Here is an 18,066-nt window from a genome sequence, read left to right on the forward strand (position 1 = left end):
TAAGTTCTGATAACATGAAGGAGAGACAAAAACCCAAAATGATATTTTGCTGTGTAGCCAGATTCAGTAGGGGTAGCCTAGAAGTCTACTGAAGGACAGAGATGAGATCAGCCAGAGACTATGATGTTATCTGAGCTTGCTTCACCTGCAGCACTCACTCAGATAATTAGTTGCATTTTATTCTTGTACCCAACAGCTAAATGAGGATCTCCTGGGACACTGAATCTTGATCCATTCTCATTTAGAGGCCCTTAGGAGGCTCTCTATTCTACATTTTCCTTGTTGTTCTTTTCTAACATAAATCCAAAGACAGATACCTTCTAGAAATTAGAAATATTCAGTGGGACTAACTATATGGGCTAAGCAGAATTCTTGATGACCAGAATGATTTGGATATGAGACCCCAAGAACTGCTCCTGTTCAAATTCTCTCGTCCTGACCCTGGGCCAGATCTTTAATCTTCGTGATAATAATATCTTTGTGTGCTCATTTTCTAACATAAGACTTTGTATGTAATCAACACATTTAATTAAGGCATTTAATAAATGATTGTTGGACTAAATTATATAATATCCAGGCTTTTGAATATAAATGATTTTATATTTCCCAAGCCCTGACAACATCCATATAAGAAAAAAAGCAAAAATAAATTCTTTCCTGGCTCTAATCACTCTTTCCACTCTCTTAAGCCAAGATTCCTACCTTAAATTTCTTTTCTCCATTCTCAATCCTTAGAGAACTCTTGTACTTTTGTGGCTTCAACTCTTTTTTGTGCCAAATAATTATTTTTTCTTTTAATTAATAGAATTAAAACAAATAGAAAATGAAAACATTGCCATATGCACAGCAGTACATGAGAAGATTAAAAATATAAAACAATTTCCACTTCAAGAAAACCTATATAATAAAGACTACATATTTTTTCAAAGATGTCCATTTTTTCTTTGCTTCCTTTTGGATTTTCTTTTGTCCTCTACTGTGCACTTTTTACTTTATTCCTTTCTGCCTCCTTTCTTTCCCCTATCCAATAAAGCTACAAGTAAGCATGGATTTATATACATATATGTAAAAATTACATATACACATAAATAGATGTATATACATATATATACATATCTACAATTATGCATATATATTTATGTAACATTATACTATGTTTGTTTGGCCTCTGTTTCTCTGAAAGTGGATAACATCTTCCTTCATTATATTTGCCATATTTTTCCAAATCCACCAACTTATCATTTCCTGTACCATACAATATTTCAACCTTACAAAGTCTAGTTATTTTAAATAGTCTAAAATGATCTTGATTAATATGGCTGCCATATAGTGCAGTTTTTCAATTTTTCTCTTTTGATTAAATCTCTAGTAGCTTTAACTAGGTAATTTTAAAAATTATATCTAAAACCCTGACCTCTTTCCTGTATATGATGTATTTCTAATAACCTACTAGTTATTTCAATTTGAATATTCTATCATCACTTCAGGTATCATTTCATCACTTAACTTTGCTAGCAGTAGGTAAGTCAGTTAATCTCCCTATATTTTATTTTCTTCATCTAAAGTCTATAATTTGTAACTTTTATTCCAGTTTTTAATTATGTTTTTTTTTTCACCAGATTCTAAATACTTATCCTCCAAACCAGGGAACTTCCAATGATCCTCATTTCAATCAAAAGTACAATCACTGAATAAGGTATTCTGCTTAAAACATTGACTTAGCTCTCATCTTTGACCTCGTGAGGATTAAAATTACCTAACCCACTTTATTGAAAGGTTCATGGTTCCCTCTAATGAAGTAGTCCTCAGATCTTTCTCGTGATCTAAGATGCCTCCTCCTTCCAGGGCCCTATTTTTATAGGGATATATATTCAAGCACTAAAGAAAAGCTATATGAAATCCAGAATACTTTATTAATTAATATATAGCAAAAATCTTAAATATTAGCAAAGAGATTATAACTTATCCCCAGAATAAATGTCACACACAAACACATACACACACACACATACAGAATAGTCTAAATAAATAAAATTATATTCGGTGATCATGATTGGGCCATATTACTATAATGAAAATTATATTATCTAAATCACTTTACAGTTTTAGCAATATGCCAATAGTACTATCAAGGAAATCTTTTATACAGTTAAACAAAATAATAACAATTAATTTGTAAAAAAATAGATCTTCAAAGGAAATGGTGGGGGAGAGTGAGAGTGGAGAAGTAAGACCCTCTAGATGTCAAATCATACGATAAATTAGTAATCATTAAAGTTATATTAGGTACTTTTAAAATAGAAATTTAGATGTTTGCAAGAGACTAAGTAGTTCAATGAAACATACTAGATAAAATTCAGTGTTCATGAAACTGAGACCATAAATTACTTAGGAAGAACTCCTTATTTGACAAAAATTTCTGCAAAAACTTGAAAGCATTCTAAAAGAAAATAAATTTAGACCAACATTTTACTTTACATTTTACATTATTACAATAAACTCAGAATGGACATGTGATTTGAATATTACAGATCATAACCATAAAAAATTTAGAAGAGAATCAGAATAATTACTTTTCACAGCTACAAGCAGGAGGCATATTATTAATCAATTAAGCAATAGAAATGATCACAAAAGATAGAATCAAATCTCTCAATTATATTACATTGGAAAACTTAAAAACAGAAAAAATTAATACATGTAGGATAAAGAATATATCTTTGCATATATATATGTAAATACAAACATATGTGTGTGTATATGTATGTATACATATGCATATATACACACAACCATATACAACTAAAAGTCATTCCCTAAAGGATTCAAGCAAATGGCTTTCAAAAGAACTAAAATTATTGACAACATATGAAACAATTTTCTGGTCACTAGTAGTAAAAGAAATGTATACTAAACCAACTCTGAGAGTTTATCTTATACTCAATGGTTTAAAATTAGCAGAGAATCAAAAATGACAAAAGATGGGAATAATTAATGTTAGTGAAGTTATGGGAAAACAGCCACAATAATATACTATTGGCAAAGCTGTGAAATTGGTCCAACTCTTTAAAAATAATCTAGAAATATAAGAAGAAAGTGATTTAAATTTCCACACCTTCTACTATATAGATCTCCTTAGCTATTAATCAAGGAGTTCAGTCTCATATTCATCAGGCTATTTTTAGCAATTTTGTAGCAAAGAGCTGGAAATTAAATAGATAATTATTAACTGGGAAACAATTCACAGATGTAATGGAATATTATTTTGCTGAATAAAATAATGAATAAAATAAATATAGAAAAGCATGAGAAAAAGCTGAAATATATTCTAAATGTAAATATATGCATATATTTATGTTTGCATGTATGTGTATATTATATATATATATATATATATTTCCAGTACTTTTAAAAAATAGACCATATACTTGAATATTGAGAAATTACAAATAAATGTTTAAAAGAAGAAATATTAAATATATCCCCCACAGGCCATAATTTAATTAAAACTGTAATCAATATAGAGTGCACAAGCCAAAAATATAGACCTTTGTGTAATTAATGTGAAATAAACAGAAACAAGAAAAAATAAATCCAATGACTACAACAAAATATATCAAAACTGAATTCTGGGAGCAAAATGACAAAGTCTGACCACAAAAAAAAATGATAGGGCAAGATCTTCCCTTCTTTACAAAAGTACAAGATTGAATCCAGTGACACAGTATATAATATAGTTTTGATGGCCTTTTAAAAAAAGAATTCTTTGTTAAAAAGGATAATACTTTGGTGGGTTTATTAAGAAAAGCTAAATATTCACAAGTAGATACTATCAGTGAACAATGTTTTTTTAATTATTAGGAAAACACAAATAGTTTTGCAAAGGAAATTTAGCTCTCTTCTTTTCCTTTTCAATTAGCTCACTGACCAATTGCAATGCCTAGTACTCCCAAATAGGTCAATAAGTCATCTTTTCAACTCTTTATAATAATCTAGACCATAGGTGATTTTCAATTTTTTTCCATGTCAAAAGTTAGTCTGAACACTTTGGAATGATTGTGGGCCTTATTGAGAGAGTTCTGAAATGGTAAAGGGTTTGAACAAATCAGTTGAAAACAAGAGCATCTAGAGGAATTCTGGTATTAGGCCTATACTGACCATAGTGATGCAAACACTTTTAGTGAACATATGTTTTGCAATCTTATACCTCAGTTGATATTACTAATTATAGAGTAATTTAACAAGATTATCTGTTCCACTTAGAAGCAATCTTCTATGATTCTGTTGTATAGACATGTAAAACCCTGTTGGAAAAAAGCCTGAAAAACAGCATTTAACTGTATCATCAAATGCCTTTTAAAATAGAACAATACACTATTTGCCCTTCACAATTTACACTATTGTAAAATAATGTATTACAGGACCATTGTAAAGATGTGAAAAAATCTTCTGTTCCCTTTTCATATCCACAGCAGAGAGCCATTAAAATGTATATAGAGTGCACGAATGTTTGTGGCAGCCCTTTTTGTAGTGGCTAAAAACTGGAAACTGAATGGATGTCCATCAGTTGGAGAATGGCTGAATAAATTGTGGTATATGAATATTATGGAATATTACTGTTCTGTAAGAAATGACCAACAGGATGATTTCAGAAAGGCCTGGAGAGACTTACACGAACTGACGCTGAGTGAAATGAGCAGGACCAGGAGATCATTATATACTTCAACAACAATACTATATGATGACCAGTTCTGATGGACCAGGCCATCCTCAGCAACGAGATCAACCAAATCATTTCTAATGGAGCAGTAATGAACTGAACCAGCTATGCCCAGAAAAAGAACTCTGGGAGATGACTAAAAACCATTACATTGAATTCCCAATCCCTATATTTATGCACACCTGCATTTTTGATTTCCTTCACAAGCTAATTGTACAATATTTCAGAGTCTGATTCTTTTTGTACAGCAAAATAACGTTTTGGTCATGTATACTTATTGTGTATCTAATTTATATTTTAATATATTTAACATCTACTGGTCATCCTGCCATCTAGGGGGGGGTGGGGGGGGGTAAGAGGTGAAAAATTGGAACAAGAGGTTTGGCAATTGTTAATGCTGTAAAGTTACCCATGTATATATCATGTAAATAAAAGGCTATTAAATAAAAAAAATGTATATAGATTATTCTCACAAAGATTTTGTAGGCATCAGAAAGTTTGCACAGGGGCTGGTAGTTACTTTTTTTTTTTAAACTTTCTGGAGTGCAAGTGTTTTACAAATGTAGCTGGTTGATCCTCCAATTTGGTTCTCACAATATTGTAGGATGAGTAGTCTCTTTTGTTACTTAGTTGTTTAGTCGTATATGACTCTTCAAAACCCCATGGACTATTGGGATCCATGGGGTTTTATTAAAAAGATACTGGAAAGGTTTTGCATTTGCTTCTGCAGTGGACCCTTTAGTCAGATAGTCATAGATTAAGTGACTTGCCCAGGATCCCACAGATAGTAAATTTTTGAGTCTAAATTCAAGCTCATAAAGATATGTCTTTCTGATTCCAAGCCTAGAGTTCTTTCTACTACACTACCTAGATGTCCATTGACATAATTAGCTTAAAGCAACATATTTACTTAGAAAGCCTCAGAAGAACAATTGCTACAAAGTATTTCCCTCATAAACAGAGTATCATTCTTGCCCCTCTGAAGAGTAGGCAAAATCATAGAGTTGACTGGTAGCAAGACAAATATAGGGACCATTTAAGACTGCTTTTAGTGCTACAAGGTCCTGATAATGATTGTCTTTTTGTGATATCCTTATGTTGTCCCTCTTCTAGCTTTGAAGTCAGTCTCTCTAAATCTGTGATTCCTCCTGGATCTGGTTGTAGACCATTTACTAGATAAACATGCAGAGAAAAAGAGGAGAAAAAACAAAACAAAATCAAGATTTCTGTGGAGTGATGTGACTACTTTGTCACTTTTTAGTATATTGTTACTAAAGATTAAAAATATTTTTGCAAATTTTGGAACAAGTAAATAGTATACACGTTTTTGCCATTTTTCACATTCACTAGAGCACCAGAATCAACTTGTCAATATTCATGCAGAAGTATATTCTTTTCATTAAGCTTTTATGCAATAACCATATCTTAAGATTCCTTAAAATTTTGCAAGCTGGTGTCTGTTATCATAACCGTCACCTTTTGCCTAATAATAGAACATAGTTTCCTTAAAAAAGAAAGTTTTGTTTGCTTTTTATATTTTATGTTGTTAGAGTGCCCATTCTAAGCAGAGTATTTCTAGATCTGTTTAAAGTACATATATCAAAATATTAACTGATAGTTATTTCATAAGATTATCATTTTCTTTCTTCTGTCCCAAATGCTTTGCTAAATTATTTTGTTCTCTTAACAATTCAATTGGTCTTCTGTTTTTTCACTGTTAACAGTTGGAAAATACTGCTACATTTTACTATTGAGAAGAGCACATCCTTAGAGACCACTGATGCTGGCCTGCAGATTACTAATACAAATTTAGCATGAGTCTACATAGGAGGGAAAAGGACAGACAACAACAACATTTACTCAATAAAATCCATTGACTCCCTGTTGTATTCAGAGCTAATGTAAGCTCAAACTTTCTATAATCTCTTTTTTTCCTGCTTATCCAGTTTTATACTTTATTCACCTCCATTTACTTAATATTCCAGTTATACTGCTTTTACTTGCCTTGTATACAATACTTCATCTTATACCTCTCTCCAGACATATATTATCTCACTTGATTCATAAACAACCTTGTGAGGTAGGTGCAATTGTTAATTATTTCACAGATATTTCACAGATAAAGAAACTAAGGGTAAGAGAAATTATATAACCGCTATATTTGAGGAAGGCTGTGGAACCAAGTTTTGATGACTTCAAGTCCAGGGTTCTAGATACTGTGCCACATAGTTACATAGTAAGTGCTTAAATAAATGTTATTATTGATTGATTATAATAAAGTGAATGTTTTGCAGGTATAAAAGAATTTAAGGAGTCTATCTAATGTCCAGAAGGCCATTACTGGAAGACACACATCCCCCTTAATTAAGAATTTTTTTTCCTAATTATCTAAAGTAATCAATTATCTTCTAGTAAACTTCCCATCACCACCACCTTCCTCCTCCTCATTATCATCTTCATCATCATCATCAACAACAACAATAGCACTTAAGTAACAACTTTGAAGTTTACTTAGCAAATAATGCATTATTTTGATTGAGTCTCACAACAAACTTGTGAGGCAGATAAGGTAAATATGTTTTGTTTCCATTCTACAGATAAGGAAGCTAAGTTCAGAGATGTTAAGTGACTTAAACATAGTTCCTTAGAAAGCAGATGTCTGAAGCAGAAATGGTACCCTCCCCTTCTTGACTTTAAGTTCTACCGCCATATCCATTGCAACAAATTACATCTTCAAATTTCAGCTTCCCTCCTGAAAAAGAAAGGTTTTCTTCATCCACAATTCAGATTGATCAGAGAAGTAAGATCTTGGATTAAAGGTGATATTGATATAATTTTATTAAATGAAAATTCCCTCATTTTACAGAGGAAAAAACTCAGTCCCAAAGAAGTGAAGGGACTTTTGCCCATGATCTTACAGCTAGTTAATATCAGAATCTAGATTTAGAGTCAAATGCCCTGACTCACAGATCAGAACATTTTTTTTTCACATTACACTATTTTAGCCTCATTCTTTTATTGGACTTTTCCCCTTCCATTCCCTCCTCCTTCCCTATCCTGTCCTTCCTCCCCTAAAAAAATTATTCCTCCCATTTTGGATTTTGTTTCTAATTTGTGTTTGTTTGCTTTGTGGTTTTGGGTTTTGGTTTTTTTTTTTTTTTGGTCACATTGCCATGACCTATCTATCTATGCATTTTCATAAAATTGTCATGAAGGGTGAGCTGATCTGATTCTGTCTCTATCTCTCTATCTCTATCTCATTTCTGTCTTTCTGTTTCTGTCTCAATTTTGTCTCTCTATCTCTGTCTCCCTCCTCTGCTTCTCCCTCTTCTTTTCCCCTCCCTCTACCTCTCTCTCTCCCTCTTTCCTTCCCTTTCTCTCTCTCTCTCTCTCTCTCTCTCTCTCTCTCTTTCTCTCTCTCTCTCTCTTTCTCTCTCTTTCCTTCTTCATCCATCCATTTTTCATAGCTTAAGCTGTAGTTTATCGATAGAAATTCTGTCTTTTAAGAATCTCTTATCAAAAAAGAATCTCCTCTTTCTGTTTCATACTTAATCATCTTTGTCTAGAACAAAGATATTTTAGGGGAGAAATCCAATCTTTTGCTTGGAGGGAAAGCAACTAATTTTATATTCTGCTTTAATGATATTGATAGTTATGCTTTCTATCTCACAAAAATATTTCTTAAAGCAATTAAGATAGCTGCTTGATTTAAATCTTCAAAACCCATATTTCAGAGAACAATATTTTGCCATATTCTGCATTATATTTTTCACAAGTGTTTGCTGAATAGATGTGTCAGAATGAAAGTTTTGCTATATATCTATTCCACATATGTAAAAGGGAAATAAAGGTGCCTAGACACCCAACTTAGAAAAAGCTTCATGTTTTCATGTTCATTCTTTTTTTCTTTTGTCTTTGGAGCCTATGGTGAAGTAAGAGGAAAGCTATTTTACCTGCTAAACTGCTGCAAACGTAGATAGTCAACTCTGGGTAAACAATAAAATGGAAAGGATAAAGGTTACAACATTTTTAAAAAAGAATTGTGATGGTTGCTATTATTTCAATAAAATACAGTCATTTGCATGTAATATTTGAGGGAATAGCAATTTTTTATGGTTTTAAGCATAGCCTGTGAAAGCAGTCTCATCTTAGCATCTTGAAGTAGCTGCATCTGGGGTATCAGGTTGCTATAGTAACTTAATGAAAGCTGGTTGTTTTTTACCCTCAGCCAACTTGATCAAAACAGGTCTTCCTACAGCTTGAGGCTTCAACAAAACCCTACATAATCCTATGTACTTTGTCATTAGTATTTTTATATTTTAGACGTTGATCCGTTTAGAAGATTAGAAAGATTAAGGAAAACAGAAGCTCTTCTGCTCCCTAGAGAGCTTTGGGATTTGACTTTTCTATTATGTCGTTTTAACATGAATAACATAAGTCTACATTTTGTCCACAAATCAACAATATTGCAACAAGACTGGAAATATGAATGGAGAAGTGGATGGTTAATCATAAATAACTTTGCTATCTAAAGGCAGCTAAGTGGTACAGTAGATAGAGCACAGATCCTGTAGTCAGGAAAGACATGATTAAAATCCACCTTCATTTACTTACTAGCTATGTGATCCTAGGCAAGTCACTTACCCACTCTCTGCCTCAATTTCCTCAACTTGCTTCATCCCATTCTTAAAAAAAGCTAGGCAAGAAAAATTTGTCTAATTAAAAAAAATCATAATCATTGAATTTTCACAGAAAGGTTGTCTATATTTAAACATTTTACTTTTTAGATTCAACCACTCCACTACTCCCTTAATTGACAGACATTGTGGTATAGACAATTACATGGAAGATCAGGATCCCTGTTTTGAGGATTAACTCTGCCATGGATACAAGATGCGTAGATACCCATAAGCTTCAGTTTAATTATCTGTAAATTTGAGATAATTACATTGTACTATCTAATTCAACTAAGTTTTTGAAGAGAAAGTTTTTTTCTTAACTATAAAGGGCTATCTAAATGTGAACTAGATTTTGAAGCATGGAGCAGATTTTAATATATACATGGCTTAAGATTATATGCAAGTAAACTCTACTATATTAAGAACTTTGGGGAACTCTGGGGGTAGAAATTCCTTTCACCAATACAGATGACAATATGAGAGTTGTGTGAGTCTGAGAGAAGTTAAATGACTGGTCTATAATCATATAGCTCATAAATATATATATATATATATATATATATATATATATATATATATTCATCAATGTTTAAGGAACTCTGATTTCTTCAAAATTCTTTCTATTGATGCAAGTTACTTGGGAGATTAAAATTTCTTATAGCACAGTAGCATTCCATCACAATTATGTATACCACAAGTTATTCAGCCACAGAACTCAGATGTCCTGAATCATGGATCAGAATGTTTTTCCCTGAATCACACTGTTTTATCCTCATCCTTTGGTTAGACTTTTCTGTATATTCCCAGAACATATCACAATTTCTGGCATATTAGTAAATGTTAGTTGAATTCTTGAAAAATTGAAAATCATTTGCAGAAAGTAAATTAATGGAGTTAAAAATCAGAAGGGAAACTGTTAAAGGGTAAAATCTTTGTAATAAGCTTTGTTGATAAAAGTCTGTTATCCAAACTATATAGAGTATTGATTCAAATATTGTATATAAGACCAGGAATCATTTCCCAGTAAATAAGTGGTTAACAGATAAGAACAAGCAGTTCTTAAAAGAAAGGCCAACTATCCTTAAAACTTGATATGAAAAAATTATTCCAAACCATTAAATGCAAATTAAAATGATCCCAATTCCACCTTACATATTTGCAAAGAGAATCAAAAAAAAAATAAAAAAGAATAATTGATGGAGGGGAAGTGGGAAGACAGGAACAGTTGGCAGAATTGGGAAGTGGTCTGACTCATTTCCAAAGAAACTTGGAACTGTTCCTAAAAAGTAACTAAATAACATGTCTCTTTTGACCAAGAAATATGTCTACTAGGCATATTCTTCAGAAAAATAAAATAGAGAGGGAAAGGACTTCAGTGAACAAAAACATTCACAATGTTCTATTTGTTTTGTAAGGAAATTATGAAGACTTTTATGATCTGATTCAGAATGAAATGAGCAGAACCAGGAAAATAATTTATGCAATAACTATAATACTGTTTTTAAAAAAACAACAATAATACTGACTAATCAGTTCTCTAAAGAAATAATGAAGTATGCTTCTCACTTCTTGGTAGAAAGATAATAAATTAAGATAAAGGATGAAGTATACATTTTCAAATATGGCCAATGTTTAGATTGATTTTGCTTATGCTTGTATGTAATAAGAGAGGGCTTTTTACAAGGTGGTAATAAGGGACTATGGAGGGACTTGACCAGTGTTTAATAGAGCACCCAGAAAAGAAAAGGAGATTCAGAGGAAAACAAAGATGAGCAAAGTATCTTTAAAACTAATGAATTAAATTAATTATATATTTTTAAAAAATAACCTAGACATAGTGATGATATATACTTTCATATGTAATCTTTGTTGTTGTTCTTTTTACATAGAAATGCTCAATTCATGTTTTTCAAATTTAGAATAACATTTTAAAGAACAGTTAGGAGGGTATTCTGGGCTCATTCTTTGTTTAGCTGTTGCCAAAGAGAGAGAAAGAGTTTATTGGTTACAGAGTTATATCATTGTGCATTCATATCATTGTATTATTCTACTAAAAATGTAAAATGTAGATCTTAAGCGAATTATTTACCGTTTCCAAATCATAAAGTTTTTTTTTTTAAGAACATTGACCCAGAGAGATGAATTAATAAGCCCTGAGCTAATTATCATCTACCTGTCTTCTAAATTTTCTTGTTCATATACTCATTTTCATTTTTTTTCACTTTTAACCCCCACGTGTGTTATGGGGGAGGTGTAGTTTAGATGTTCTTTTTGGCACCTAGTTCTCTATAATGGAGTCTAGAGTATAATTTTTTAAAATAGTCTAACATCCGAGAACAGAGTTCATAGAATACTTATGTGGAAAAACAAAAGAACCAAACCCATCTGTTTCCAGAAGGAAAACTGTGCATCTTTTAAAATTTTGTATATCTTTGTTAAAAACAACCGAAATAAATTACTGCAGTTAGCTAACTTATGTTTTCATTTTAACTTTTGAAAAGAACTCTAGTTTTACACCAAGTTCAAATATTATCTAACTACCTGATAAAGATAAAAAATAAAATGTGAATTAGAAACAAGTTGATCAAAAGAAATTGAAAAGTGCCTGTTTTAATTGCTGTTCTTCATAGTGAAAAAGTATGAAGTCAGGTGGTGAGATCAATGATGAAAGTAGAGATGTTGTCCTATGGGAATGCAGATAGTTCATTTTTTTCTCCTGTAAAATGATTTTTCATCCAATTGGAGCTCTTCCAACAAAAGACCATCAGAGGTCATTTTCTCTGGCTAAGACTAACAAATATGTTATCCAACTATTTTTTATTCATTTATTCATTAATCATTTCATTTCATTTTACCGGAGTAAAAACAGATGAAGGTTCTTTCAGTTGCCTTTTCTTACTATTATAAGGTAGTTTGGGACCTATCATCCACAGTCTACTTTGTTTAAGTTTTTTCACAGCATTTTTTTCAAGATGTTACTAAATAAAATTTGTAAATTAAATAGAATGCATTTAATTAAATAACAAAATTCATTCATAAAGGCTTTCTCATCCAAGAATATGAAAACCAAGGTTTTTGTTCTCTCATCATAGACTTTACAGACTCCACAGTCAGGGAAGAGGAATTTATGAAGAGTGAAGGTTTTAATGTAAATTATATTGAACAAGGTGATATGGACTCTGAAGTGATTTTAGGGGGGCAAATACCAAGTCTTCCTGGGTCTTTGTCTTCATGTGAATGCATGCACAAACACACAGAATATCATCAAATATTTTGTTATCTGTATTACATAGAAATAATAATGATGTAATATATGAAAATAATATACACATATCTTATTTCTATTTCATATATACTTTATGTTTTCTGGGATATATAAATAATATATGCATATAATATATATAAATATTATTTATCTCTTTTAGACTAGATTAATGTTAAATCTATAAAAAATATATACATATGTTATCATAATCATTAACTCTGTATGTTGCCTGAAGTCTGGTCAACATATTTCTTAAAACAATTACTTAAAACAATGCAGCTAAACTTTAATTTGTATAGTCAGACAGAGCATTGAAAAATTGATTCTTTACCAGATGTGAAATTTTTTTTTAGTTCTTTTTTCTTATTAAAAATATCTATTAGGGAACCATTTAGTCCCATGTGTATACAAGGTTTAGACACCAGAAGATTCACTAGGTAATATGGTACAAAAAGGATCTGGAAACTATGGCAATGCACTCTGGAATAATTGTAAAATTTTAGAGTATCTGAATCTGATGATTCTGTTCTCATTTCTCCTTCAGGTATGGCAGCAGCCAAGCTGCTTCATGAATCTGGACTGAGTGTTGTAGTTCTAGAGGCCCGGGATCGAGTAGGTGGAAGAACTTATACTGTACGAGTAAGTAATTAGTACTTGAGAGGAGGAATTCATATAAGATCCTCCTTTTAACATCCACACACACACATATTTCAAAAATATTAGTTAAAACATTTTATAATATTGTTTTCCTTTTTGTGGATTAGTTTACATGTTATTTCTAATAATTTCTACACAAAATTTGTTGGTTCTTTAAAGATTTAGGAAATTCAGAATTCCCAGTAATTCAAGTAAGATTTCATATTCTAAAAGTCTATCTTTGATCATGATGTTCAATAACTCTTGTTTTTTCCATTTACCACTTAGTAAAATTAAAGCCCATTAGTTTGGCATTGAATACCTTCCATTATTTGCTCTCAGCCTCCCTTATTAATGTAATCTGTACTCCTTGTCATTTCATAAATGAGATACCGTGTTTTCCCACTTCTATATCTTTACTTAGGCTATTCTCTCTGCCATGAATACGCTGTTATTTCTGCTTATGAAACTCTTAGCTAAAGCATACAATTTGTCTTACCCAGGCTAAAGTCTAACTTCCATGATACCATCCCTCAACACAGCAGCTATAAGTGGGCCCTTCCTTCCCTGAATTCATATAGTTCTTATTTGATATATCATAGACATTGTATTTCTCATGACTGAATTGGATTTATTATGCATTTCTATCCATCAAACTTCTATCAATATTCAAAACCTACTTCATATGATAATTTTTCCATCAATCAATCAACAATTATGCTTTACGCACTTACTACATATTCACATTGTGTTAGGCACTAAGGTTACGAAAGCAAAGAATGAAACAATCCTTGGTTGAATGAGCTTGTTTTTAAGCATTCTTTTAACTTCTGAGTCAAAGGTGAGGGCTCTCTCCTCTGAAGTCTGATAGAATTTTTTTATATCTTTTGATTGCATTAATAGCATTTTTCTTTTATATTCATTTATTAAATGGTATTTTCTATTATTTTATTTATACATTTAAAAATCAAATCTATTGGATTATAAGGTTAATGAATATAGGAACATGTGTTATACATATTTGCATTCTTCATTGCACTTAATACAATGGTTTGCCCATAGTAGATATCTTAACAAATATTTATTCAATAAATGAAGAATTTAGAGAATATTTTGTCTAACTTCTTCTAATTGCCAAAATCTCTTTTACAATAGCTCATGGAAATACCTCAATACTTAAAGAAGAGCATCTCATCTTGTAAGGTCATCTGTAATATTATTGATCAGGTCTAATTCCTAGAAGTTTATTTTTAAGTAGCTAAGTCAAAACAATTATCAAATTTCAATCTTCTAAGGATGTGGAGATTTTTAACAAGCTAAATTACAATTGTATCTTCCCTGTTCAGTTATGACTTCCCAAATGATAGACTAACCAACCATACTTTGAGTGGTTTGGATTTTATTTACTTTTTTCCCATGCTTTTCTCTTTGGCATCCAGATGTATAGATACTTTTTCTAAGCAAAGTTGAAAAACTGAGCTAAGAAAATCCATAATATTTTATTTCTTATTTAAAAAGTCAGTAATCCAGATTTAGTGTATAGATCTCCCCCCCAAAAAGAGTAAACACCATAGATCATGTTATTCATTTTAAGCAATCTTCTTATCCAGAGAAAGGTTGTCTAAATACAATAATAGCTTTTCTCATATATGTATATTTCTATAGTTTTATCAAATATATAATATAATAGATATTTTATTTTATATATTACAGTAATGTTTTATGTTCACATATAAACATTTATGTCTTTATATTACATTTATATATATATATATACATATATATGTATTTATATATACAGGGGGAGAGAGACAGAGACAGAGAAATAAAAAGAGAGAGAGAGAACCATTTGTTACTTAAGAAATAGCAAAAAATAATAGTATTTGATGATATTGAAAAATTTCAAATAAATATAAACATGAATTAGGCACATTAGTGCCTAAGTGTTTCAAAGGTTCACTCAAAGTAATAATGAGGGGTAAAATATTATATTTCAGCATATTGATTAATTTCTTCTATCTGCTATTTTCAATAATACAGCTTTTTTATCTTTTTTTTTTTATTGGAAAACCAGAATAAACATGTTAAATATGTAGACCTTGGAGGATCCTATGTTGGACCAACCCAGAATCGTATATTGAGATTGTCTAAAGAACTGGGATTAGAGACCTACAAAGTGAATGAAGTACAGCGTCTCATCCACCATGTCAAGGTAAGTTGTTTCTTCTTATAAGGGCCATCTGATAATCCCTGATCTCTATCTCTACATCCCTTAGTGGAATTGAATGTAATCTTGACCCTAAAGAGAGAAAGCATTAACTTAGCAATACCTACTTAATAAAAATTTGTTTAATCAAATAATTATTATTCTAACTCTGACTATTTAACTCTTTCTAGTGTCATTATAGTAACATTATATTCATTACCGTACATCTTTTCATTGATTCCTTATGGGTTTTCTTTTGCTCTCAGCTATGTACTTTCTACTTTACTAATTTTTTTTCCCCTTTCCTCCCCAAAGCAGGTTGCAGTTAAGCAGAGATGTATTTATGTGTGTGAATATGTGTGTATATGTACATACATATACACATGTATACACATATAAACTTACATCCATACATTTACAAATATAAATACACAATTATATAGACATATGTATATGCAGATATATGCACATACATCTAAAATTATTAATATGGCTATAATAATATGTATAGCTCTCTTGACTGAATCCTTTAAAATCTGAATTTGTTTATGATGAATGATTACTACCCCTACTTTTTTTCCTATTAAATTCTATTACTGATCATTATTATGTTTGTGAATATCTCTTATTTCTTATCCCTGCCTACTCTTCTACTTTATGATATAATATCCCTATTATTCTGCCTTGATGTTATTAATCTCTTCACAGGCAACCTCTCCCTTATTTTCCCCTGTCTTTTTCCTCTCTCTTTATCCCATTCCTGTTAATCTACATACTTTACCTCATCTTCTCCTAAGCTCCCTTGTTTAGACTTAATTAACCCTGGTTTTAAAATGTTTGTATAATTTTTTGTCTTACCCAAGATTATTTTTCTTGGATATTATCCATAAAAAAGAGATGACATGTTCTTGGCAAAAGTCAAAGAATTTGCCAGTGAAATATTACTTTAACTTTGTGCTTGTAAAAACTATGCATTAGATGATCTTTTTCTTAATATTTTGTTCAACCTATTACTGTTGATGAATGGAAAACTGGCTATACTAACTAAGCAATGTTACTCCAATTCCACCATAAATTGTTATAGGGATTAAGAAACAATGTGGTACACTTAGCCTCTTTTCATTGTTCTGGCACTATCAGGTGCTGAAAGTTCAAAGACTATTTGGACTCATACTTCTTTCATAGTACTGATATTTTCTGTCATCTAAGTGAAGAGATTTGAAGCTTAGGTTAGTGTTTTGGATTTTTATTTTGTTGGGGTTTTTTTCACTTCAATTACAAAAGAAAAATTTCTTTGGGAGTTTGACTACAAGATCTGATGGATCTTCTCCATAAAAGCTTTTGTGATAAATATATTATTATTCTAAGAGTTTTCAAAATTGAACACTTGGTCTGGGTTTCTGGGTCCTCCCCCCTACTTGATATCTCTCTTTCTTGGCTTATGTTCCATGTATATTTATGTTGGTGTTAGTCATAAGACTTTAACACATCCAAGTTCTCCTTCACTTTACAGCTGTAGTAGAAAGCTCGTCTGTTTATATAAAAGAACAACTTCTTTTGTCATTGTTTTGTAGAATCTGGCCCACCTTTCTGCCCTGTGTTCCCTTCTAAATAATTTGGTTATTACTGAGAACCATCTGTGATGTGCAAATATTTCCAGAAAGATTTACATGTATGTCTTGTTTTCTGAAATTTAAAATGCTTCACAAAAAATCAGTTATAAAGAATATGTTTTTAAAACAAAAATAGCAATAAAATCTGCTATCACTTCCTCTTCTCCATCCTCTCCCTCCTCCCCACTAAATAATTATTTGGTAGAGTAGTGCTCAGATATTTTCGTCTCTTAAAAAATACTGAGCATGCCAAAGAGCTTTTATTTATATGAGTTATATCAATCAAAAATTGACATATAACAAATTTAAACATCTTAATATTTTTATGAAAAGTTTTGACCTCATAAATCACCTAAAAGAGTCTCAGGGATTCCTAAAAGCACCTAGATACCTCTTTGAGAAATGCTGATTTAACTTAAGTGGCTTAACTTCTTTATTTCTTAATAAATTTCATTTAACATAAATAATTTATTATTTTTAGCAAGAAATATTTGGAAAATTCTTTATATAACAAGGATTGGAACTATTAATTTCATCTAGTTTAATGCTATATTGCAAGTTTTAGGAAGAGATTTAATAAAAAACTAGTATACCAGGAAATTGAGGGCTGTTGAATGGGAAATGCTACCAAAGCACCTTAAGAGGAAAAATAGGAAAAATTTATTAGGTGCCTACTATGAGCCCTGCACATTAGCGTTATTATCTCATTTGATCCTTAGAACAAATATAATATGTATTTTTTTAAGTTGAGAAAACTGAAGTAGGCATAAGTTAAATGATTTGCCAAGTGTCTGAGGTCAAATTTGAACTCAGGTCTTCCTGATCCCAATCTGAGCACTCTAAGTGTATTTACCATCTGGCTTTTTCATGGAGAGAATGAAAGGCACTCAAGAAGGAGAAATTATAGGACAGCTCATCCTTGGACAATTTTCCAACTAAAAACATTC

General features: G+C 31.1%; 1 protein-coding gene across 4 annotated transcripts in view; it reads left to right on the forward strand.

Annotated features, from left to right (window-relative positions):
- The window catches only part of LOC100919856 (amine oxidase [flavin-containing] B), an 87,111-nt gene that overhangs the window by 15,442 nt on the left and 53,603 nt on the right, over positions 1 to 18,066 (forward strand). For 2 of the 4 annotated variants that reach the window (XM_031959381.1, XM_031959382.1), the window contains exons 2-4: positions 1,620 to 1,696; positions 13,209 to 13,303; positions 15,375 to 15,512. In XM_031959381.1, the coding sequence (XP_031815241.1) occupies positions 13,211 to 13,303; positions 15,375 to 15,512 (231 nt within the window). In that variant the 5' untranslated portion in view covers positions 1,620 to 1,696; positions 13,209 to 13,210. The remainder of the gene's footprint in view (positions 1 to 1,619; positions 1,697 to 13,208; positions 13,304 to 15,374; positions 15,513 to 18,066) is intronic. The other 2 variants (XM_031959380.1, XM_031959383.1) reach the window with 1 other exon arrangement.

Source organism: Sarcophilus harrisii, chromosome 3 (genome assembly GCF_902635505.1).
Source record: "Sarcophilus harrisii chromosome 3, mSarHar1.11, whole genome shotgun sequence".
Classification (NCBI taxonomy): domain Eukaryota; kingdom Metazoa; phylum Chordata; class Mammalia; order Dasyuromorphia; family Dasyuridae; genus Sarcophilus; species Sarcophilus harrisii.